Source organism: Pelodiscus sinensis, chromosome 4, assembly GCF_049634645.1.
Source record: "Pelodiscus sinensis isolate JC-2024 chromosome 4, ASM4963464v1, whole genome shotgun sequence".
NCBI classification, from domain to species: domain Eukaryota; kingdom Metazoa; phylum Chordata; order Testudines; family Trionychidae; genus Pelodiscus; species Pelodiscus sinensis.
Genome location: NC_134714.1, coordinates 65,368,147 through 65,393,875, shown reverse-complemented (window position 1 = coordinate 65,393,875; position 25,729 = coordinate 65,368,147). Strand labels below are relative to the sequence as shown.

Sequence of the window (25,729 nt, the reverse complement as noted above, 5' to 3'; positions counted from 1 at the left end):
AGGCGTGTAAGAACATAAGAACAGCCACACGGGGTCACACCAAAGGACCATCTAGCCCAGTATCCTGTCTCCTGACAGTGGCTAGATGCCCCAGAGGGAGTGAACAGAGACAGGTAATCATCAAGTGATCCCTCTCTTGTCATCCATTTCCAGCCCCTGACAGACAGAGACTAGGGACACCATTCCTACCCATTCTGGCTAATAAGTATTGATGGACCTAACCTCCATGAATTTATTTAGTTGTTTTTTGAACCCTGTGAAAGTCCTGGTCTTCACAACATCCTCTAACAAGGAGTTCCATAGGTTGACTATGCACAGTGTGAAGAAAAACTTCCTTTTGTTTGTTTTACTGGTTCTTACTTTTTACTGAACCACCATAACTTGCTATATATTATTTGCTTCATAGTCAAAATATGCAGCTCCTTAGAGCTGTTTTATAAAGTTCTTCATATCTGATGGGTGGAAAGGAAAATTAAAATCCCAAGATACTGACAATTAGGCATGGATGAAACTCAACTATGCATTCATCAGCATTCTTGAATTGCAGCACAAAGCAATCACCATAAAAACATCATAATTTATTACTTACACTATTCACCAATGTTTGCAATGCAGTACTTCCAACTGTCAATCATAACATTTATGAGGAGGAGTCCTGTGGCACCTTAAAGACTAATACATTTATTTGTGCATAAGCTTTCGTGGGTGAAAAACATTTTGTCAAATGCATCAAAGCAGCCTGCCCTTCGCAGTGCTACTGCCTCAGAGGCAGCAGTGGGGGGGGGGGGGGAGTGGGGGGGGGGAGGGAAGGGCGGGGGAAGGGCATGCGGCTCCATGGGAGCCAGTATACATGAGAAGCCAGCTTAAAAGCTGATACAGAGGCGGCAGCATGGAGGGGGGGGGAGGACGGGAGAGGGGTCCTGTGTGTAATCGTCAAGGTTAACCAACAAGCCCAAGCTCATTGGTTAACCATTACACTGTCAAGTCCCCACAATGAACCTTGTGCCTCACTGTACTCTCATGCAGAGGCACAAAGGACAGGGTATTTCTTCAGTTCTTCACAATTTAAGATGAGGACTGCAAAAAGCAGAGTTGGGTAGACTGTGGAACCTACTTTTGATGATGTGATTGCAAAGAACCAGATCTTGTTAGGTACGTAACTGTTCTTTTTTTCTCTAATATGTTTGTGTTTAGTGTCCCTCTATAAACGATTGACAGGCAGTATCCATTCTGGATAGTGGGAAGAAGAAGCATCATCAGTATCAGTCAATAACAGAGCAAGGTTCTAGAACCGTCCACAGGATATAGCTGCTTTTCTCTCCCAACACTTAGTGTTATTTCAAGAATACCACAGGCGGATTTGATTGGTTGGATTTAAGCATAATTGTGAGACTATGTTATGGTGGATCTTGGGATGTGGCCTTAGGACCACCTCATTCCTATGAAAATATTCACAAGGATGTCTGGCCATAAGGGCCTGGAGCTTACTGACATTCTGGGAGGCAACAGGCCAGGAAAGCCATCATAATCATCTAAAGTGGAGTTTCAAACAATCAGAGGTTCCATACATTTCAAAAGGAAGATGCTGATTCCGAGGAGGGGTCAGGTCACTAACAGGTTGGAAATAAAATCCTCTTTAGTCAGTTAACCGCTTAAACCTTAGGGTTAACCAATTAAACTGAATGGGGGCAGAAGGGAAGGGAGAGAGAGGAACCTGCTCTGGCCTGGCTGAAGCAGCCTCCAGCCTCTAGGGCTGCTGCCAGATCTCTGGCCCCCAACATGTGGGACTGCCTCCGGCCCACTCAGCCCCAACTACAAGCCCCATACAGGGGCTGCTGGCTCCCACTCCAACTTGCAGCGTGGAGGGCTCAGCGGGGCTGGAGCAGTCGTCTGTGGACAGAGGGCTGCTGTTGGGCACTGGTTAACCATTACTCAGTAAGCATCACTCGATAAGGTTAGCTTATCGCTCACATCCCTATAGGAAAGCATACAGGAAACCCTTGGGTAAGGTGGATTCTGTTAGATATGAAAAGGTAGTGTCTACACTGCAGGCTTTCTGCACAAGAACAGCTGTTCTTGCGCAAAAACTTGCGGCGCGTCTACACTGCACACATGTTCTTGAGCAAGTAAATTTATAGTAAAGCGTCAGAACAGAGGGCTTCTTGCGCAAGAGTTATTCCTCTCCCCACAACAAATAAGCCCTCTTGCGCAAGAATGCAGTGTGGACGAGCAACAGGGGTTTCTTGCGCAAGAAACCTGTATGGCTAAAATGGCACAAGAAGCCTGCAGTGAAGACGTAGCCCCAGTGTTGAAGACAGTTCGGTCTCTTCTTCTAGAGACAAAGATGCAGAGGAGTTCAATACCAGATCCAAGGTCTGTGCTGGAGGAGTCTTCCTCTGCACCAAAGTCTGTTCCATATCACCAGCTTGTGTGCATGTCTTAGGAGGTTTTGTCTCCAAAGCCTTACATGGTCTGTCCTTGTGTGACGGGACAGAGTTCCAACTGGATTCATTGCCCCTGTGTTGGGCACAGCCCATTTTTGTTACTAACTTCAGTATCAGCTTTAGTGCCATGTGATTCCAGTGGAGTTTCAGAGTTAATGCTGTATCTTCTCATATCTCCATCTTCTCTCTAATAATTTTTGGGGTAGCTTGACTGCTGTACAGCTTAAAGTCAATTTGTCCTCTGTCGGAACTCTGCAGCCTGTCTGTGTAGGATCAGAAGAGACCTTCACAGATCACGCCAGAAAATGACGTTTCAAACGCGAGTTACATGATTTACATGTTCTTGCAGAGAAAAATGGGATACTGAACATCTACTCAGTAAAATGAACTCTCCTAAACAGAGGAGTCATTTGCTTTGTCCACCTTTCAAGGAATTAGTTCATTACAAGATGGACAGGACATGCAAGTTTCAAATCAGCCATGTTGAGGAATTCTTTTGGAGGGGTGTACAGGAACAAAGGCAATATTTTACTATCAGTATTCAGTCCAGACAAGTTAAGGAAGTTCAAGATGGTTGTATACCAGTAGATCAGAAGAATTCTAAAAATGTTTTAAGAAGTGTTGAGTGATTTAGCCAAAGTGAAGAACTAAGGGGTCAGAATCACCAGGTTCCACTTTCCTACCACAGATAGAAAGAAAGAACTGAGGCAAGGACGCAGTCATCCTATGCTTTATATGTGCTTATATGGGCAAACAAGGCAGACAGCACATGCATAGCCCTGGCAGACACTGCTATTCAAAAGACACTGATCTAGCACATGAGGTACACATGTGCTCCCATGTTGGGAATCACCCACACACATTCTTGAGGAAGAAGAGGTTACTCATGCTGTGTAGTAACGATGGTTCTTCGAGATGTGTCCCCGTGGGTGCTCCACTCAAGGTGTCGGGTCCCGACCCGGCACCGCTAGTCGAAGATTTCCAGAGCCGTAGCCGGGCTGGACCGCGCATGCCTGAGAGCAGCGCGCGGCATTCGCGCCTTTGCAATGTCTCACGGTCCAGCCCCTGCCTCGTCAGTTCCTCTCACCGCTCGGTCTCTGAAAGATAAAGCAGAAAGACCCAGAGCGGGGAGGAGGGTGGGTCGTGGAGCACCCACGGGGACACATCTTGAAGAACCATCGTTACTACATAACGTGAGTAACCTCTTCTTCTTCTTCGAGTGGTCCCCGTGGGTGCTCTACTCTAGGTGACACCAATATTTAAAAAGGGCTCTAGAGGCGATCCTGGCAATTACAGACCGGTAAGTCTAACTTCAGTACCGGGCAAATTAGTCGGAACAATAGTAAAGAATAAAATTGTGAAGCATGTAGAAGAACATAATTTGTTGGACAAAAGTCAACATGGTTTCTGTAAAGGGAAATCCTGTCTTACTAATCTATTAGAGTTCTTTGAAGGGGTTAACAAACATGAGGACAAGGGGGATCCAGTAGATATAGTATACTTGGATTTTCAGAAAGCCTTTGACAAGGTCCCTCACCAAAGGCTCTTGTGTAAATTACATGGCCATGGGATAAGAGGAAAGGTCCTTTCTTGGATTGAGAACTGGCTAAAAGACAGGAAACAAAGGGTAGGAATAAATGGTAAATTTTCAGATTGGGTAACTAGTGGTGTCCCCCAAGAGTCAGTCCTGGGACCAATCCTTTTCAACTTATTCATAAATGATCTGGAGAAAGGGGTAAGCAGTGACATAGTAAAGTTTGCAGATGATACCAAACTGTTTAGGATAGTCAAGACAGAAGCAGACTGTGAGGGACTCCAAGAAGATCTCACCAAACTGAGTGATTGGGCAACAAAATGGCAAATGAAATTTAATGTGGATAAGTGTAAAGTAATGCACATCGGGAAAAATAACCCCAACTATACGTACAGTATGATGGGGGCTAATTTGGCTACGACAAATCAGGAAAGAGATCTTAGAGTTATCGTGGACAGTTCTCTGAAAACTTCCACACAGTGTGCAGCGGCGGTCAAAAAGGCAAATAGGATGGTAGGAATTATTAGGAAAGGGATAGAAAATAAGACCCAGAACATCTTACTGACCCTGTATAAAACTATGGTACGCCCACATCTTGAATACTGTGTACAGATGTGGTCTCCTCACCTCAAAAAAGATATTTTGGCCTTGGAAAGGGTTCAGAAAAGGGCAACTAAAATGATTAGGGGTTTGGAACGGGTCCCATATGAGGAGAGGCTAAAGAGACTGGGACTTTTCAGTTTAGAAAAGAGGAGACTGAGGGGGGATATGATAGAGGTCTATAAAATCCTGAGTGGTGTGGAGAGGGCTGATAAAGAAAAGTTATTTATTAGTTCCCATAATAGAAGAATTAGAGGACACCAAATGAAATTAATGGGTAGCAGGTTTAAAACTAATAAAAGGAAGTTCTTCTTCACACAGCGTGTTGTCAACCTGTGGAGCTCCTTGCCAGAGGAGGCAGTGAAGGCTAGGACTATAATAGAGTTTAAAGAGAAGCTGGATAAATTCATGGAGGTTAGGTCCATAAAAGGCTATTAGCCAGGGGATAAAATGGTGTCCTTGGCCTCTGTTTGTCAGAGGCTGGAGAGGGATGGCAGGAGACAAATCGCTTGATCATTGTCTTCGGTCAACCCTGTCTGGGGTACCTGGTGCTGGCCACTGTCGGTAGACAGGATACTGGGCTAGATGGACCTTTGGTCTGACCCAGTACGGCCGTTCTTATGTTCTTATGTAAAGCAGTAACCCAGAATGCGCTCCGGGTCAGTTATTTTCTACCTGGATAGAACCGGAGAGGCCACCACGGCATCTGAAGCCCACCTCCTAGTTATGGCAGAATAACGCGCAAAAGTTACACTAGAGACCCAGGTAGCCGCGCGGCAGATATCCGCAAGGGGAACTCCCCTTGCAAAAGCTGTGGATGTTGCTACTGCTCACGTAGAGTGAGCCCGAGGTAAAGAAGGAAGAGGTTTGTTCCGAATCCAATGGCAATTTGTAATACAAAGAGTAATTAGTTTTGCAATGCGCTGAGTGGAAAGTGCCTTGCCCTTGGATCTCTGTGCCGTAGATACGAACAGCCTGTCGGTGCGCTGCCATTGGCGGGTTCTGTCTATATAGAAAAAAGCGCACGTAGGACATCGAGCGTGTGGAAAAGAGTGACCTTACTTGAAGAGTGAGGCTTGGGGTAAAAAGCTGAGAGGACAATAGGCTCGTTAATGTGAAAGGAAGAGCAGACTTTGGGAATAAAGTCCGGGTATAATCGTAGCATTACTGTGTCTTTGGAAAAAAACTTGAAAGGAGGGCTTGCCATCAACGCCCCCAGTTCACTAACCCTTCTCGCTGATGTAATTGCAAGTAGAAAGACCGTTTTCATGGTTAGCATATGTAAAGAAACAGACGCTAGAGGCTCAAAGGGAGAGTACATAATGGTATCCAACACTAAATGGAGATTCCAAGAAGGGGGAGGCGCCCTTCGTGGTGGGTATAAATTCATGAGCCCCTTTAAAAATCTCTTTGTAATTTGATGAGAGAAGAGCGAGGAACCCTCTACTGGATGGTGGAAGGCACTAATAGCTACTAAGTGCACCTTTAAAGATGACAGTGCAAGTCCCGAATTTCATAGATGAAGGATGTAATCAAAAACGTGATGCAGAGGAGATGAGAGGCTGTATGTTATTTTGAAGGCACCACTTAGAAAATTTCTGCCACTTCACAAGGTAAGTGTTCCACGTAGACTCTTTCCTGCTATTTAGAAGTATGGCTTTGATCTGTTCAGAGCACAGGTCCTCGTCTCCTTTTAACCACTCAGGAGCCACGCTGTCAGATGTAATGTCTGGAGTCTGGGGTGTAACAGCGAGCCTTGCTCCTGAGAAAGAAGATCTTGGTGGAGAAGAAGGGGATATGGTGGCTGTATCGACATTTTGTGTAAAAATGGATACCAGGCTTGCCTGGGACAGGCTGGTGCTAGCAAAATGACAGTTGCCGCTTCTGCTCTGATTTTTTCCAGTGTTCTGGAGATGAGGGCTGTGGGGGGAAAAGCATACAGAAGTGCCTTCTTCCATCTGACCAGAAGCGCATCGCCGAGGGAGCCCTTGCCGAGCCCTGCTCTGGAGCAATATAGGCGACACTTCTTGTTGTTGGACGTTGCGAAAAGATCTATGAGGGGCATACCCCATTTGCGAAATATCGCACGAACTACATCTGCCCTTATTTCCCACTTGTGGTCCATGGGAAAACGTCTGCTGAGGGAATCCGCAATTACATTGGCGGTGCCAGGTAAGTTCAATGCTATTATGGTTACGTTGTTCTGTATGCACCAATTCCAACACCGCACTGCTTCGGCGCATAGGGAGCGTGATCGTGCTCCTCCCTGCCTGTTCACATAATACATCGCTGCTACATTGTCTGTCAGTATCCTTACTATAAGACCTTTGATATGCGGGAGAAAATGTTTGCATGCATAGAAAATTGCCCGGAGCTCCAATCGATTGATGTGAAGGCGCCTCTCGCTGAGTGACCATTTCTTGGGTTCATTCGTTGCCCATGTGGGCACCCCAGCTGATGAGTGAGGCATCTGACGTTATCTGTACCGATAGTTGTTGTCGGTGGAATGGAACTCCCAGCAGAAGATTTTGCGCTTTTGTCCACCAACGCAGAGATCGTTGAACATGTGAAGGTAGCCATACTGCCTTGTGAATGTCGTGCTTCACGGGAACATAAACCGTGGACAGCCAGTGTTGAGAGGTTCCTCAGGTGAAGCTGCGCATAAGGAACTACAATGGTGGCAGCTGCCATGTGACCCAGGAAACGAAGGCAATTGTGAACCGAGACACTCACATTCCCATTGAGTATGGTAACGAGGTCTTTGATCGCTTGAAACCTTTCCTGAGGTAAGTATGCCCTCACCGTGCGAGAATCGAGGTTTGCCCCTATAAACTTTATGGTTTGCGTCGGAGTAAGTGTTGATTTTTGCTTGTTCAGGAGGAGACCGAGGGATTCGAATGTTCGTTCCACCATCGCCACCATCTGTGATGCCTCTTGCTCCGTGGAGCCTTTTATTAAGCAATCGTCCAGGTACGGGTATATTATCACCTGTAGCCGACGCAGATGAGCTGCTACGACAGCCAGGGTTTTCCAGAAAGCTCTCGGTGCTGAAGCAAGACCGAACGGCAGAACCTGATACTGAAAATGATCGTGGCTTATCACAAATCGCAGAAAACGTCTGTGAGCGAGATGTATTGCAATGTGAAAGTACGCATCGTGTAAATCGAGGGCAGCGAACCAATCGTTGTAATCGAGGGACGGGATTATGGAACTCAGGGTCACCATTTTGAAGCGCTGCCTGCGGAGATAACAATTTAGGCGGCATAGGTTGAGAATGGGTCTCCAGCCCCCCGTTTTCTTTTCTGTTAGGAAGTACAGGCAGTCCCCGTGTTACATGGATCCGACTTACATCGGATCCCTACTTACAAACGGGGTGAGGCAACCCCGCACTAGCTGCTTCCCCCCAGCAGACTAGGGAGACGCGACGCTAGCGCCCCCCCCCCAGCAGACCACGGAGACGCGGAGCGGCTTTTCTCAGCAGACACCTCAGCTTGAGAATAAAGGATTGAGGGAAGTGAGGTGTGGGAGAATAAAACTGAGCTCTGGAGAAATGTTTGGCTAGAGTTTCCCCTACGATATGTACTAGTTCCGACTTACATACAAATTCAACTTAAGAACAAACCTACAGTCCCTATCTCTTGTACATAACCCAGGGACTACCTGTATCTCGAATAAAACCCTCTTCCCTCGAACTGATCTGGGACCCTCTCTATCGCTCCGATGGTGAGGAGACGATGAGCTTCCTGTTGCAGGAGGTTTTCGTGAGATGGGTCCCTGAAAAGGGACGGAAAAGGTGGGGTGGTGGGGGGAAGGGAAGGGAAGTGAAGGGAATGGTGAAGCCGACCTTTATGACTTCCAGTACCCATTTGTCCGATGTTATTTTGATCCATTGGTGATAGTAGGGTTGTAAGCGATGGTGGAAATTGGGACTTGGGTGCGCAACAACGATTGGCAGAATTTGCTTGCCCTCGATAAAGGAGTCAAACTTGCTGTTTTGAGGCGAACGTGCCCAACACTCTAGGCGGTGGTGGGCGCCTTTGCTGAGGCCGCTGTTTAGGTTGGGACTGGTTGAACGGGCGATTTTGTTGTCTCCGAGGCTGGTAATCGTACCGTCTTTGATACGGGAAATAACGACGACGACGGTGGAATGGTGGTACATACATTCCCAGCGTATGTAGTGTTGTTCTTGAATCTTTGCCAGTATGAAGTACCTCGTCGGTCTTCTCTGCAAATAATTTTACCCTGTCAAACGGGAGGTCCTCAACCTTGGAGTGTAGCTCCTTGGGTACCGCCGCTGTGGCGAGCCAAGACGAGTGTCTCAGACACTGCTGTTGCTACTCCTCAAGCCGCTGTGTCCGCCACATCCATAGCTATCTGGAAATTAGCTTTTGAACACGCATAGCCTTCCTTGAGGATCGTTCTTAACAGCTCTTTATCGGCGTCCGATGATCTTTGGGCCAGCTCTGTAAGCTTCGCGATATTATCCAAACTATGGTTCGCCAACAGGGCTGCATAATTCGCGATGCGAAGAAGCAACGTGGCCGATGAGTATACTTAACGGCCAAATATATCCAATTTTTTTGCCTCCTTATCTGCCCCTACATTTTTCAGCTGTGGATTCTTAGCCCTTTGGAGAGCTGCATCAATGACCAAGGAGTTTGGCTGAGGGTGGGTAAAGAGGAATTCTGAGTCTTTAGATGACACAAAATAACTTTTTTCTGCCGGTTTCGAAGTTGGAGCTGTCGAAGCCGGGGTATGCCAAATTTCTGCTGCTGACTGGAGGATTGCCTCATCAATAGGGAGTGCGACCTTAGATTGTTGTTTAGGATGTAAATTTCTCCAGAGTTTGAATTGTTTCGTCTGGACATCTGAGACTGGACGTCCTGAGACTGGGCCACCCTTCTAAAAAGATCCTGAAATTCCTTTGTGTCGTCAGGAGAAGAAGAATCTCCTGCAAACACAGCATCGTCTGGGGAGGATGACGAAATATCTTCTGGAGATACAGTATGCGGGCGATCGTCCGTATCCGAAATTTGTCCTTCCTCGGGCTCCGACAGGTGAGCTGGGGCTGAGGGGGTCTCCGGCAGAGGTCTCGCACTCTGACACTCCTGGATTGGAGGTGATTGTTGTGATGCACAAGGGGCTTGACAGCAGCACAGATGGGAACGGGACTGAGATCTACCGTGTTCATAGGATGAACGGTGACTCCTATAATTAATGTGCTCCAGGGATGATCGTCGCGAGGAGTATCTGCAAGCATACCTCCTGTGATAAGATCTTGGAGGAGAGTAGCTAGGTGAGCGAGACCGATATGATGATCCCCGATAATAGGGATACCGGTCGCAATGGCCAGAGTGACGAGACCTTGATCTCCATCGCAGAGAGCGCACTGCCTGACCGCGAGACGTGGAGTAATCTCTGACCCCCGCTGAATGACACGGTGAAAGCGAAGGTTCAGGGGAAAATTTCGGTGATGGTGAAATGGAGTGTCTTGGCATTGACTTCCTAGCAGCCTTCGTAGGGACCTTAGATACAGGGGCAGCGTCCCTCCCTTCTAATAGTAAAGAACGGGGAGAGAGGGGAGGGGATTGACCCTCTGTCCTGTGCCTGTGGTATCATGCCGCTGAGCCAGGCTCGCATGCGGAGCCGTGGGCAGCTCCCTGTCCGCCGAGGCTGTTGAGCGCGAGTTATTTCCCAGTGCCGACTTGGTGCGCTGCAGGACGCCCTGCTGTCGGGCCCGCTCATGCTCCTCCTTGGGTACGTCACTCATTGCTCACTCCAGCGCCGGCTGCGGTGCTGGCTTGTTATGATCCATCGGCGCCGCTTGCGGTGCCGCTGTAGTCTGCGGCTGCGCAGTCGGTCCCCGGTTCAAGCACCTCTCTGGAAGTGCCGATTGCACTCGGTAAGCCGAACGCCTAGAGGCGTTCAGAGCCAGTGCCGATGACGCCGGGCTCGGAGGTGCGGGCATCACCGACAGTGCCCGATGTGGCGTTTCTTGGTGCCCCATCACTCCGGATGTACCCGGCTTGTGTCCCTGACTGATCCAGGACAATCAAGTGGCTGGAAGAGAGACTCTCTTTCTCTTTGACCCCATCACCGTGGGCGATCGCGATCTCCTTTTCTGCCCTGCGGGAGGTTCTGACACCTGGTCATTAGAAGGCTGTAAAGCCTTATCGCACAGCAGGAGTTTCAATCTCATGTCTCTCTCCCTGTGTACTCTGGTTGTCAATTTCGCACAATGGGTGCATTTCTGTGGTACATGCGATTCTCCTAGGCACCTGATACAGGTCGCATGCCCGTCAGACGCCGGTATCGCTTCCTTACATTGCGCACACTGTTTAAACCCGGGTGAGCCGGGCATGATGTTAAAAACTTAACTATATACAAGTAAACTAAAACTTTTTTTTTTTAAGAAAATGAACAATAGACCTACTAACTAACTAACTATAGGTACTAGATTTTAAACTGTCCATAATAATTTTTTTTTTTTTTTTTTTTTTTTTTTTAAGAATGGATTTTCTCTGAGGAGATAAATGGCGCTCCGCCAGCAACCACAGGCGGTTGAGAGGAACCGATGAGGGGGGGTTGACCGCGAGACGCTGCAAAGGCGCGAACGCCGCGCGCTGCTCTCAGGCATGCGTGGTCCGGCCCGGCTACGGCTCTGGAAATCTCCGACGAGAGGCGCCGGGTCGGGACCCGACACCTTGAGTGGAGCACCCACGGGGACCACTCGAAGAAGAACTTTCATTTCCTCTATGTCTACATAACCACCTCTCCAATGAATTCTAGCCAGAAGACTATTTTCTCCATGACCATCCCCTGAGATTCATAACTGCAGGAACAATTATTAGCCAAAAGATGTAGAAATGGCAAAAGCGACAATCGGGATAATTTCAGACGTGCAAGAAAAGAAGGCAGAAAAACATCTCCTCCTCGTTTCTTTCACCAAACCTCCTATGGTTTGTCAAAAGGAGAATCATGCTGCTGGGATCTATAGAGTCTTCCTCAGATGGTGATGTGAAAGAAGCTCTAGCATTCCCCTATGAACTACTCCTGAGCACGCTCCCTCCTGCAAAACATGAAATGCATGGTGTGACGTTCAGGAGGGAAGATTGGATCTCTGAAAAGCAAGCCTGTATAAAGATATGGAGGAGCAAGACATTTGCTGAAGGAAGTGGGGAACTGTCAATTGCAGTGGCCCAGATGCAAGTTTAGACATACAAGATGAGACAGCAGAGGGAAAGCACCAACTCTTTCTCTTTCTTCCCCACCCGGCATACTTCTTGTGGTTTGCAGCAGTAGGTTTCCCCACTGTTGAACTACAGGTGAACTGAACCAGAGGACTTTTTGAGCTCTGCCAGAAGGGGAGGACTGGATGCAGGCTTTGCATTCAGGCATTTTCCTGATCACTTCTTTAGTTCAATAGTAAGGAAGCAACCCAAAAAGACTCTCATGAGATTTTTGGGTCTCCTTCTGGGGGAAGGTCTACACTACCAGTTAAGTTGATCTCACTTAAGTCACTCAGGGATATAAAAAAGCCCTTCAAGCGATCCATGTTTCATGCTAGTCACACTGGAGTAATGTTGGTTGGCGGGAGAGAATCTCCCACAGACATAATTTCAGTTTCTTGCTGAAACTGAGTAATTATGTTGATGGGAGAACACTCTCCCATTGGCAAAGTGCTTCTTCATCAGATGTGCAACAGTGGCGTAGCTGCACCATATTTTAGAATTGGTCCCAGATCTAACAAATTTGGAAGCAGAGAATACTTTTTTTGCAAGTTTTTTGGGAAAAAACACCACAAAATAAGGTGTATATTTAAAACTCAGCTGCAACCTCAATTATGGAGTGATGGAAGCCACATAACAATAAAACAGTAAAAAGACCACGGAGAATGATTAGCAAAACTGTATCACAATGAAGCTAAATATCTGATCGGCAACTTTTTTTTTTTAAACTCCTCCTCAAACTTCCTCCTAAAACCCAAAAATTAAAATAAAAACAAACAAAACACTCACTCCTCCATATACCTACTTCGTGTATCAGTACATGTCAGAAGGAAAATGTCAAGGTTTGGTTTTAAGGCTATTTTAATATATATGCAAGTAATTTGAATGAAAGCTGAAAACAAAATCTCCAGATTCGTACAATAAACTAAACTTGGGAGGCAAAATGAGAAAGGACAAAAAAATTAAAAATACTAATGAATCTGGATAGTTTAGGTGACAGAGCAAATAACCAATCTAGGCAACATGTGTCAAATGGAACACCCATTCGGTTAAGCAATTAGGAAAATCCTCTATTCTTAACTGAGGAGACTATTGGCAAATCAGCAAAATCAACACGTTCCAGTGCAAAACAGCAGTACGGAAGACCAACAGGACAATAAGCTATATCAACACCTATAATGGATGTTGTTACTGTATATAATGCATTTGTAAGACCTTCTCAGGAACATTATAATGGAATATGGAGCACTACTTCACAGGGAGAGTATTTGGTTTAGGATCATATAAAACAAAAGAACAGTCATACTGGGTCAGACCAAATGTTCATCTAAACTAGTAACACGTCTTCTGATAGCGGCCAATGCCTGAAGTCACAGAGGGAGTAAACAGAACAGGTAATCATCAAGTGATCCCTCCCATGTTACTCATTCCCAGCTTCTGACAAACAGAGGCTAGAGACTCCATTCCTATTCATCTGGGATAAGCAGTGATGGACCTAACCTCCATGAATTTATCCAGCTCTTTTTTGAACCCTGTAAAGTTCTTTCACAACATCCTCTGGCAAGGAGTTCCACAGGTTGACTGTACATTGTATGAAGAATTTGTTTTGTTTGAAACCTGCTACCTATTAATTTGGTTACTCCTAGTTCCTGTGTTATGTGAACAAGTAAATAACTTTTCCTTATTCACTTTCTCCACACCAGTCAAGATTTTATAGACGTCTATTATAGCTCTCTCCTTAGTCTCCTCTTTTCTAAAATGAAAAGTCCTAATCTTTTTAATCTCTCTTCATATGGCAGCCATTCCAACCCCCTAATTATTTTTGTTGCCCTTTTCTGAAATTTTTCCAATGCCAACATCATCTCTTTTGAGGTGAGGCAACCACATCTATACACAGTATTCAAGACGTGAACGTACAATGAATTTATACAAAGGTAATAAAATATTCTCAGTCTTCATATCTATCCACTTTTTAATTATTCCTAACATCCTATTTGCATGTTTTGACTGCTGCTGCTGTACTTTGAGTGTATGTTTTCAGAGAATTATCCACAATGACACCAAGATCTCTCTCTCGGGGTCATAGCTAATGTAGTCCTCATTGTTTTGTACATATAGTTGGGATTATGTTTTTCAATATGCATTATTTTGCACTTATCAAATTAAAATTCATTTTCTACTTTGTTGCCCGGTCACCTAGTTTCGTGGGATGCTTTGAATCTCTTTACCGTCTAGCCATAAAAGTGATCAAAATGGACTGTGAATTTGGTAGAGCAATGTTAGTATCAGAGCTGTGACAATTCATCTCAGTCCTTATATGTGAAACAGATATCACTGTTTCATATCCTATGAATTTCTCAAAAAGAAGAAATGCTACGAACAGTGACAAGTTGTGTCAGGAGTACGCATAGCTAAAATGAAACCAAAAATATTCTCACGTGAGACCAATATCCAAATTTTCTGAAGTAACAAAAGATCAGTGCATTAACTAACAGTGAGCATTCTAGGTTTTCACTGTGCCTGGACACATGAATAGTATATTAAACCATTTAAGTCTTTCAAAAAAATCAGAGAAATTTAATTTTAAACAGAGTTAGAGGCTCACCAATTTTTCCACATCCACTTCCTCTTCACTCTGGAAATCAGAAGCTCCATCCAACATCTCATCAGCAGAATCATCAGTTTTTTCCTCTTCATCGTCTTCCTCCTCCTCTTCTACATCATCCATGGTAATATCAACAGTAGGAGTATAACCCTTTTTGTGGTGTTTGGGTTCTTGTGCTCTCTGCTCTGGAGTCAGGAAATAACCTTTAGCAGATTTCTCAACTTTATTCCCTCTCTCAGTATTACTTTTGTTGTCTAAACCAGTTGTCTTACTAGACATTGTGTTCCAAGAACTATTGGTATGAACTGAGCTGTCCGTAGCCTTTTCACTTGCTTTCTGAAAACCAGTGATGCCTTGTTCTTGGTTAGGAATTTTAAGTTTTTTCTGGATATCTACATTTCCTTTACACTCATCTGTACTTCCCACATGCACCTCTCCTGAATTACTGCCATGCTCCTTGGTATAAATGATCTCCGATTTATTTTCCTGTTCTTCCATTCTGTTCTCAGTCTCTGTAGAGTTCTCACATTCCTTCCTTTTGACTTCTAACTGTGCAATGCTCTCCTGGAGCTCTTTTTGGTTCTCAAGTGATTGAGTCCCTTCTTGTTGTGCATAAATCTCTTTCTTCTCCTGTGGATTCTGTGACTGTTTATCATTCACCTTCTCTTTCCCTTTTTTCTGTAGTTGTGCATTTCCCTCCTGTTCCATATCTGGACACTCTGCTTGTACAGGGCTTGTATGCTCCTCCACATGGCTTTTTAACAGTGCAGTCTCTTCCTGCTCCCTGGAACTCTCTGGATATGCAGTATTTGCAGGAGCAACTATGGCTGGATCTAGTAATTCTGAAATAGTCCCTGAATTAACTGAAACATTCTCCAATACTTTTTCAGAATGTACAGAGTCCTCTTTCTTTTCAGCGATCACTTTGTTTTTATCACCGATGGGCTTCTCACTGATGTACGAGTGGTCTGATGATATAACATCTGCAGAAACATCATGCTGAAAGTTGGTAATGTCATCAGAGTAATCCTCCAGAATCTCTGAATCCTTCTCAGCCATCTCTGAGGCAGTGGAGTTTCTGTCAGATATGGCTGCATCAGCTGCAGACTCATCACTACTATTTGACTGATTTGCTGGCAACTCGTTTTCCTCTTGTTTGCTATCTGACACTGTGACCTCTGACTCCATGACCTCCACATCTTCTGAAGGTGAAGCCCTCTCATGTTCTTGCTGCTTAGCAGGAACAGACTTATCCTTTTGGCTTGCATCCTGGGAATCTTTCTTTATCTGGAGGGATGCAACATGGTGAAGAATAGAGTTTGGGACCGACTTCTGTCCTGGCAGTTGAAGCAAGGCAAAACTTCCAGACTGAAGGGGTACGAGACCGGCAGCATTAGGTGCTTGACCACCTGAGCTATACGTTATCTTAGATTCAGAGCCTGTCTGACCTGCAATGCTGTTTGCTCCTGGAGGAGAGATCCTCAAAGTCAAGGTGCCTGCTTGCGACACAAAACTGGGTACTGATGGTAGGATGGATGATGCTTGAGTGACCAAATTAACTGTAGGTGCAGACCTGGATCCAACCATTTGTACTGCTGGGTTTTTGACAGGGGAAACCGAAGTAACGGAAGTGGAAGAGGGAGGTGATACAGGTATCTCAAGAGGCTTAGAAGGCCCAGGCAATCTGATTCCTACAACAGAGCCTATGAGAGAGAGAAAATACTTAATCTCTTATTTCCTAAAATCATTCCTAATTCTAGCACGTGATGTTACATAAAGTTAAACAGACAACCTTCTTCCAAGAATTATGATTAGGTACATCATCACAAAATCTCAATATAATACCTACTGCTGCATAAAAAGTATGATACTGTAAGATATCTACAAAGGGCTCTCTTCTAAATTTTGTTAGTTATTGCACAAGTTTCATCAATGTGCTGAAAAAGTTGTTTAGACGTGATCAGAAAAAGTTTTGATAAAAACCAATTCAAAATAAACTTACTTTCCTTTGCAAATTTTGTCAGAAAATGTCAAAACTGAAATTCTAAATGTAGTTTCATTTTGGAACACTAACTTTTTAAAATTTGTACCCTTTCTCGTCTTCAAAATGTAAAAAAATGTAATGTTTTCCCCAGCAAAACAAAATCTGATATCCTTAAAACACTGAGGCTACGTCTAGACTACATGGCTCTGTTGACGGAGCCATGTAGAATAGTTTATTCGGCATAGTCAAAGAAGCAGTGATTTAAATAATCCCCGCTTCATTAAAATAAAAATGGCCGCCAAGCCTGTGTCTACTGCACCGCGTCTAGACTGCCATGCTGTGCCGGATCAGCTGATCATCGGCACAGCATGGTGGCCATTTTTATTTTAATGAAGCGGGGATTATTTAAATCCCTGCTTCTTTGACTATGCCGAATAAACTATTTTACATGGCTCCGTCGACGGAGACATGTAGTCTAGATGTAGCCTGAGATAGTACATTCACCCTTTTATATGCCAGATAGAAAAATCACTACCTACAAAAACAAAAAAATCCTACATTTTAGGTAAAGAAAGTTCTGACATCTTTAATTTAAGACAAGTACTATTTCATCCTACATCACATCACGTCTGAATGATTACACTTTACTCTTCCAACTGACACAAGGAAGACACAACGTGGACATTTTTTTCTTGGCAGCGTGATTATGTCTCAGAACACAAATAGTCTTGGAATCCTCTATTAATCCTGTGCATTTACTTTTACTTTCATTTTCAACTGTCACAAAGGAAAACTCATCTGCTATAAGATTAGTCCGAACAATATACAAAAAATCAGAAAAGAATGGCCAAGACCTTTGGTACCTGGATTACGGAACATTACGGGCTGAATGTTGGATTGGGTGCCAGCTGCTCGGAGCTGATGTAGTGGAACAAGCTGGATGATCTGTCCGTTGGGATGTCTAAATAGGTTTACTCCACCAGGGCTTCTGAGAGGCTGCAGGATCATCCTATGTCCTTGAGCAAGCTGCACATTGTGGAGAGGTCGTAAAGCAGGAGAGCCTTGATGCACTGGAATCAGCAGTAATCGAGATCCCACACGCTTCTCTGTTCCAGAAGACAGATCCTGGGGGCTTGCAGTTGTAGTCTGAGAAGTGCCATCTTCTGAAAAGTTAGTAAGAAATGTGATTCATAATACTCCTTAGACAGAAACAAATCAGATATACTAAAAAAAGGCCAATTGTGTAAGTAAAACCGAGATGTTTTCAGACAGAAGTGTCATTTTCATCTAACAATATCCCTCTAAAAGCTACTGTATAACATGTAATTTCAACATCTTCCATTTATCCACAAACATATATAGCATGGACCAGGGCAATATGGTCTTCTCCACTTTGCCAATTATCTCTTCAATCACATGGAAGAATATAGAATGAGGGAGTAATTATCTGCTTCTGTGCCTATTTCTTGGCCTTTCATATGCTCATTGGCAGTCTTGGTATAATCAGATACAACTGCTTTACTGAAAGTTTTGTGATATGACATTTATCAGGTAGGAAACGGACTGAAGCCACCAATTCGTTTCATATTACCCCAGTGAACAAACACATGGCTACATTTTCTGTTTACTAACAGCTGACAGGAGTTCAAAACAGAAACTTAAGAGGTAAAGGCTCCATACCCCATTATGGATCTGCTGAGCTGCCTTGTCCCACTATTCTCTGACAGTCTGCAACTGTTTAGTTCTTACACCAATTCTGATGAAACCAGTGTTTCCAGTAACAATTAGCCAGTAGTGCCTGTGCCTTACCTGGTCTTGGATTCAGTGAGGGACTTGTATTAACTCCAGAGAGTATAACAGGAATAGAACCAACAGATGAGGTTGGAGTGGTTGCCATGGAAGTGACTGCAGTTGTTGTCACCACAACTGGAGATGAGGAGGTGGTAGGAACTGGATGATTAGTGGCTGGTGTAGTTACTACAGATTTAGGGAATGATATGGTTGCTACTGGTGTAGCCATTCCAGTTGCTTTTGTTATGTTCACAGTAGCTGTAGGGGTAATGGGTGAGACAGCAGAACAGGTGCTGGCTTCAGATGTTCCAGGAGCACCTGCAATGGCAATGCCAGGAGGAGAGTGGGTAGATTCATTAGCTCTTGTATGGCCAGTAGTGGTCACAGTAGATGATATCACAGTGGTAACACTTTCTAAAGTAACTGGAGAGGTGATGGCAGCTGCAGTGACAGGAGGTGAGACAGTGCAGTAAACTGGAGATGGCCTTGAGGGAACCACTGGAGTGTTGACCATTATTGGCGTAGGCCTGACATTGAACTTCTGTGGCCCTGTCAGGGGCTGGGGTGTGCTAACTCCAGGAATCTTCTGCTGCAGAGCTCCAACTTTACTCATCACAAACTGTGTGAAAACACCACCAGATGAGGGTCGAGCAGCTGCAAATAAAAACTTGCAGGTCAAAATCTCAACAGGTTCTTTCTTTGCCCTGTTTGAGGTGCTCCAGTAGTCAATTTAGCAAAAAATTAAGGCCCCGCTGTTGTTAAAGAGCACCCTGTATGTAAACTGAAACATTTAAAAACATGGCCATTCACTTTATTGTAGTCATGAACAGGCTTTACATTATTCAAAATTTATGTTTTAGTGAAGATTTACAATTTTCTGCTGCATTTCTTCCTATCCATGCAAAAGAATCAGGCTCTATGACATTTTGATCTTTATTGTGACACTACAATTAGAGAATTACAATTTCAACACATGAAAAAAGGAACAGAGTGAAATAATAGGCTCATAAGGGATTTTCTAATTCTTAAATTCTTCCCATACAAGCCTCTGTGTGATGTCTTCCTCCTTTCACTGCTTCTTGGGTCTCCATCACCTTACCACTGAATTCACTTGTTATGCCAGCCACTTAAATCTAAATTGGGGAGTAGGGTTTGTCACACCCTTCATATTGCAATCACTACCCTTCTAGCTGAAGACTGGATGGGACTCCCCTTTGACACAATTTTCAAGCAAGCAGACAGAGTCAATATTGAAAGGCTCCTTTATTCCTTGCTCTCCGGGGCTCAAATGCTGAATTCATAGCACACCAGACCTTGATCAACTAAGGAAGAGAATCTGAACATCTAGTGTGACAGCACAGAACATTACCATGAGGCAAGCCTCTTAAAAAAAATCATAATCTTATATGTATATAGCATCTTTAGTCCAAAAGAATGCCAAAACAGTTTTTACACATTAGATACAGTAGTATGTGAAATAATTTTTGAGGTAACACATCCACCTCGTCAAAACAGCATAAAAATACAATGCATAGGTTTACTACAGGAAGGCAAAAACAGCAAATCCAGTTTACACTGCAGGGGGTATTTAGGTAGGAAGAACGCAACTAACCACAAATCAGAATTTTGCCAGTATGCAAATTAACACCCTCTTCTCCTGCCAAAAGCTTCTTGGAATTGCTAATGACCGAAGTGTCAGGTGTTTCGATTTCACATCTTACCCAAAAGATAGCACTTCTTATATAACACAGTCTCCCTTCATGCCATGCTGTGGTTAGATTTCAGAACCAACTCAGAAGAGTGCCACATTCTTTCGGAAGAAGCAATTACTCACCTTGTGCAGTGATAACAGTTCTTTGAGATGCGGGTCACTGTGGGTTCTCCACTGAACATGTGCTTGCATCCCTGTGCTGCTGAACGGAAAACTTCAGTAACAGTATCCATTAGGCCCATACACGCACTCTCTCTTCTTGTTTCCAGCCACTAGACTCGACAGCACACCGATGCTAACCCTCCTCTGTTCCTTCTCTACCACCGAGACACAGACAAGAACTCTTAAATAGAGGGGAGCAGGGTGGTTTGTGGAGCACCCAGAGAGAGACATATCTCAACAACACTATTATTATTGCACAAGATGAATAACTTCTTCAAGTACTGTGCCTGTGTGTGCTCCACTGTAGATGACTCCTAAGCAATATCCCTTTTTGAAGGCTAGGGCCTTGGAGTCAGGTCAGTTATAAAAGGCAATATTATGGAGCCGCGATGGCATCAGAGACGGGAATTCCCAGTGATGACATAGCGTTCTGTGAAGGTATGGACCAATGCCCATCTCTCTGTTCTACGCATTTCCAAGATACATTCTTCAAGAATGTCTGTGATGCACAAGGAGATTGACCTCATGGAGTATGTGTGGATAATATACAGAGGCGCCCCACTGTGAACCAAATAACTTTGTCAAATACAGTTTCAGACATATTTGAAGAGTCTCTAGGCTGATATTGTGAGCCCTGGAATCTTTCCACAACACAGGAAAAGCTTATGAGACTTCCTGAAAGCTTTCATCCTAGCCTAGACGAAGGCTTTTCTGACATTTACTGTGTGTAATGTAGCTTCCCTGTTGTCATGGTGCGGTTTGGGGAAAAAATTAGAAAGTGAATCAACTGGTTCATGTGGAACTAGGTAACCTTAGGGATGAATTTTGGATTAGGCTTGAGTTTAACCTTGTCCAAAAAGAATACTGTATAGGGGGAATGTGCCATCAGAGTTGTCATTTCTTCTCTTCTCCTAGCCAAGGTGACTGCTATTAGGAAAGCTATTTTCAAAGAAAAGTATGTACGTGAACAGGTGACTAAAGGTTCAAGGGACATCTAGTTAGGCCTTTCAACACCAAGTTTAATAGGGCTTTGGTGGCAGGGGAAACAGAGGAAAAGCGTAGAAAAATTTCTGTCTCAGGGAAGGAGAGCATCAGCCAGATGGCGTTGACCTATTCCTACTCTGGAACAGTAACATGGACATTGCTCTGTTCAGGTGAGTGGCAAACAGGCATAGGGTGGGTGTTCATCACAATCTGAATAGGCTGTAGAGTATTGCTGAGTTTAATCTCCCATTCACTATTGTGTGGGAACTTGCATCTGAGACTGTTCGCTATCAAGTTGTGTGCGCGCTCCTAAAGTATGCCTCTGATAATGTAATGTTATGCTCTCACTGCTTCTCCCCACAAGGAAAGTGATCTGGCTTCCCCCGGTTGATTTATACTGTACATGCACATTGCATTCTCTATTAGGACTGTCACGTGTGATACCTTGCTCAGAGGAAGGAAATGCATGCAGGAATTCCTGATCATTCTGTGCTCAAGGAGGCTGATGTGAAGGAATATTTCCACATATATGCCTTGTGTTGTGATGTTTAAATGCACATTCCATTTTATGAGGGATGTACTGGTGGTGAGAAATGATGACATGATTGGGGATGAGGTTTGTGAAAAGGGGATCTCTTTGCAAACATTTCCTAGGTCTTTCCACGAGTCCAAGGAGTTTTTATTCTTGGTGGGTAGGGACAGGAGTTTGTCTAGTCTGTCTCTGATCATCACATATAAAGCCTGGCATATGGTATTACTGCTGTGCTTGTTTGCCATATGCCCCAAAACTTGCAGGCAATGTTATTTGCTAATGCTTCTGGACTGTTTTGAATGGTTTTTATAAGCAGGGCCAAAGAGAAGAATCTGTGTTGAGGTAAAAGTGCTCTGGCCTGTAACATGTCAGGCAGGTGCCTATGAATTACAGGCATTGTACTGGAATTGAAGGTCCATTTCTGGACAAGCCCAATTCTGTGAAAAAGTCTATTCTGGATTTGGTTATTCAAGACTCTTGGAGGACTGGACTGTGAGGAGACAATCATCCAAAGAAGGGCACATCATGATCCTTTGAGACCACACGTACATGGACACTACTAAAACTCAGAGCTAATTATAACCCAAATGGGAAGTACTGTGTAATGGTAGTGGTTTTGTCCGAAGGTAAATCTGAGGAACAATTGGTGGGATGGTAGGATTGCAATATGCATGTAGGTGTTCTGAAGGTTGAGGACTGGAAAACTAGTCTCCCTGATCCAAGCTTGGAATAATGTTAATCATCTTGAATTTTTGAGCTTTGACATATTTTTGAGTGCTCTGAGGTCTAGTATGGGTTTCCAGCCTTCCTTCCTCTTGGATATAAGAAAATAGTGAGTAAAATCCTTTGCCTTGTAGATGTGTGGGCACTGATTCTGTCTCCTAACTATAAGAAAGAAACAGTTAACTCTCATGTGAAGATTCCCTGAAGAAGGGCAGGGAAGGGTGTTTTCAAAGGGGATGAGGAGTGGATGGACTACCCACTGCAAACAATTTGCAGGACCTACTGGTCTCATGTAACACATTTCCAGATACTTCAGAACGTTACAAGATGAGACAAATAAGTAGGAAATGTTGGTTAGTTGCAGCAATTGGGGTAATTGATCTGTCAATGCCTTGACCAACACATCAAAACTGCTGTTTGAAGATGTAGGATTGTGACATGGAAGGCTGTGGACCAGATGGCTTGCCTAGGGAACTTCTATTTTCTTCCTCTGAGTATGTAATAGCACTAACTTGTGTATTGGGAGGTACATGGTTTGTGCTGAGGCTGCAGACTAAATTTTCTCTTTTGTCCAGGCGCGTAGATTCCTAATGAGCAGAGTGGTCCTAGAATTTGTATAGGGATGAATAGAGAAGTCTCTCTTCTCCAGGAAGAGCTGGGTGCCTTCAAAGGGAACATTTTCAACAGTCGATTGCACCAGTTTAGAGAAGCCTGAAAGGTGTAACCATGATGCATCTCCACAGCAGTGGTTATGCACCAGCCCACTGCGTTGGCTGCATTGAGGGCAGACTGTAGCGCTGTTTTGGCTTCTAGATGTCCCTCCCAGATGAGAGCTTTGAACTGGTTATGCTGTGACTCAGGAAGCTGATCAATGAAGCTGCTTAGTTTTGAACAGCTGACAGTCATTTCACCATTAAGCCTTGATAATAAGCAATTTAGAACTGTAGGAGGTCTGAGGATTAGGTTTTCCTCCCGAAGAGGTCCAAGCATTTCCAACCCCGTCATAGAAAATGAACCTCATTTGGTGTTAATGGCCCCTACAGTTTACAGTGTCCATGATGATGGAGCTGGGAGTAAGGTGAGAGAAGAGGAATTCCACGTTCCTAACCAGGACATAATATTTTCATCAGCCCACTTCCATGTAGGCATCACCAAAATCAGGATATGTCCATTTTTTCGCAGTGTCCAGATGGGACGGGTTGTTTTGTTTTATTTTATTTTCAGAGGACGCATATAAGTATGCCAACTAATTTCCTCCAACTTTTTTCCAAGTCCTGGAAAATGCTAGAAATCATTGGCTAATAATACTGCCTCATCTAAGGAGGAGGGAGGTATGTTGGTCTTTGCAGTCATCTCTGCCTCATTACTGCCCCCGCCCCCCCCCCCCCCCGTTCTTCCACAATCTCCTCTGCAACTTCTGAGGTTCTGAATGCCCTGGCTGAGGGGGAATTTCTTTGGGGTTCATGGGTAAAGCTGGAAACCAGAGAAGCATGGGGATGATGTGCATCCTAAGGATCCCAGTACAGCTACTGTAGAGGTAGAATAGAGCCTGGTGGTGGTGCCCATGGTTGACACATCAAAGCGGTAGATGGGGTCATGTGAGGGTATGCTCAGGGGACCTATTCACAGTAGGCTTCATAGAGAGCATGAGAGAAATAGTGAGAAATGACCTTCTTTGACTCGCTGTCGGAGTCCACACTAGAGAAAGCAGAAACGTATGGCAGGATAGCAGAGAAGATTCCATGATGAGACGACTTAGTGCCAAGGTCACTGTGTCAAGCAGAGGTGGTGTCCCACAGATCTTGAGTGCCAGAATTCCAGTGACGCTGACCAACCTGATGTTGCTAGGGGTCCCAATGTAATCTGGGATTCTGCTCGTACTGACCACATTGGCGCTATATGGGAAATTGATGATAAAGCCAATAGCACAATGTGTACTGGCAGTGTCTTCTTACTGGAATGCTGGCTCCTACCTTTGTTTATTGATACCACTGACCCAATGTTTGTGCCTTAAGTGTGTTACCAATACCTGCTGTTACAGGCTTTGTGAGCCAAGATAGGCTGAAATTATCTTGGTGCAGACAAGTGCCAAAAATATCTAATGTGCCACTGGAGCTCACTCTGGGGACTTGCCACTATTTTTTGATGAATTACAAGACAGGTTTTCTTTGATACTCAGTCCTTTGAAGTTGAGGGCTGTGAGGAAGACTCACATCTGCAACGTGACTCTCAAAAAGGGTCAGGGGAGAGAGGGAAGTTGGAAGGCTGCCTCCATGAAGATGATCTTCTGTCTTGGACAGGAAGTCAGTACAAGAGTCTGAATTGCTGGCAGAGACCACACATCTGTGGGATGTGGCCTTCCGGAGACAGTGCATGCACCGGGAGTGTTTATCTGTTACAAGGATGGCCTCTTTACAGAAGCGGCACTTCCTGAAGCCTACTGAACCAAGCTGACTCCTGTTGGAGGAAGGGTCCCCAATGAAAGAGGGGGCAGTTGTTCAGGAAGAAAAAATTAAGAGCAGAAAATACAACTAAGACTGGGGAGATTAACTACAGAAATGGTAAGAAGCTAATGGTCACTAAAAGATTCCATCTCTAGCAGTTGAAAAGGAACTGGGGGAAAGTTAGCCCATGTGCACTTGTTAGCCTCATGGCAGGACATGAGGAAAGACTGCGTGAATGGGACTAACAGATACTGCTGCCAGTTATCTGATCAGCAACACAGGGAAGCAAGCACACCTACAGTGGAGCACCCATTGGTACACTACTAGGAAGAACCTTTTGTTTACACTTGGGAAGGTCTCCCATGCAAGAACTGACTAGAACCTTGCTTAGCTTGTGAAACACAATGAGATCAGAGACCAGTGTGATATGACTACTCACATGCGGTTCTCTTAATCCAGATGTTGAACAACTTGCTTTTCATGGTGTCTTTTCACGTGTCTTTGCTATTTTCATACCTCACAATGACCTGACATGTGAGGTTCAAGTGTAATACCAACATTAGAAAAATGAAAATACAAGTGAAGAACCACAGACTAGGCTCATCCTAATTCTTTTAACCCCTTTATATAAAGACATTTTCACCAATAAAGGCTGATGACAAAGAAGGTTCAAATCAGAACACCCAGTGAGAACAAAAATCCAACTTTAATCACTCAATTAGTGCTTTTCCATCCAATCTCCTTTGACCTGACTTTTTTTTTATTTAATCAATACTATTGCAGCACATTTTCAACCTTTGGGAACATAATTCTAACCTAATATAAAATTTAGTGGTTTAGGTTAAAAGGTTATTTATTGCAGAGGCAGTTTAGGTAGGCAACTGTAGGAGCCAAAGGCAGTGAGAGCTTTTGGACAGAAATCGACAGCAATGCTGTACACTCATTCTCCATTTTATGCTTCAGGTAATTTAAAATACAGTAAGTAA

At 44.4% G+C, this 25,729-nt stretch overlaps 1 protein-coding gene and 1 long non-coding RNA gene across 10 annotated transcripts in view; one reads left to right on the top strand and one right to left on the bottom strand.

Moving 5' to 3' along the window:
• Positions 1 to 25,729, top strand: part of LOC142829132 (uncharacterized) — a 217,553-nt gene that overhangs the window by 31,685 nt on the left and 160,139 nt on the right. The window lies entirely within an intron of this gene.
• The window catches only part of MGA (MAX dimerization protein MGA), an 89,129-nt gene that overhangs the window by 24,664 nt on the left and 38,736 nt on the right, over positions 1 to 25,729 (bottom strand). For 3 of the 9 annotated variants that reach the window (XM_075927161.1, XM_075927165.1, XM_075927166.1), the window contains 3 exons: positions 18,206 to 18,841; positions 17,260 to 17,559; positions 14,413 to 16,115 (listed from right to left, as the gene is read on the bottom strand). In XM_075927161.1, coding sequence (XP_075783276.1) covers positions 14,413 to 16,115; positions 17,260 to 17,559; positions 18,206 to 18,841 — 2,639 coding nt within the window. Of the gene's footprint in view, positions 1 to 14,412; positions 16,116 to 17,259; positions 17,560 to 18,205; positions 18,842 to 20,099; positions 20,216 to 25,729 lie in introns of those variants that run through there. The other 6 variants (XM_075927163.1, XM_075927167.1, XM_075927164.1 and 3 more) reach the window with 4 other exon arrangements.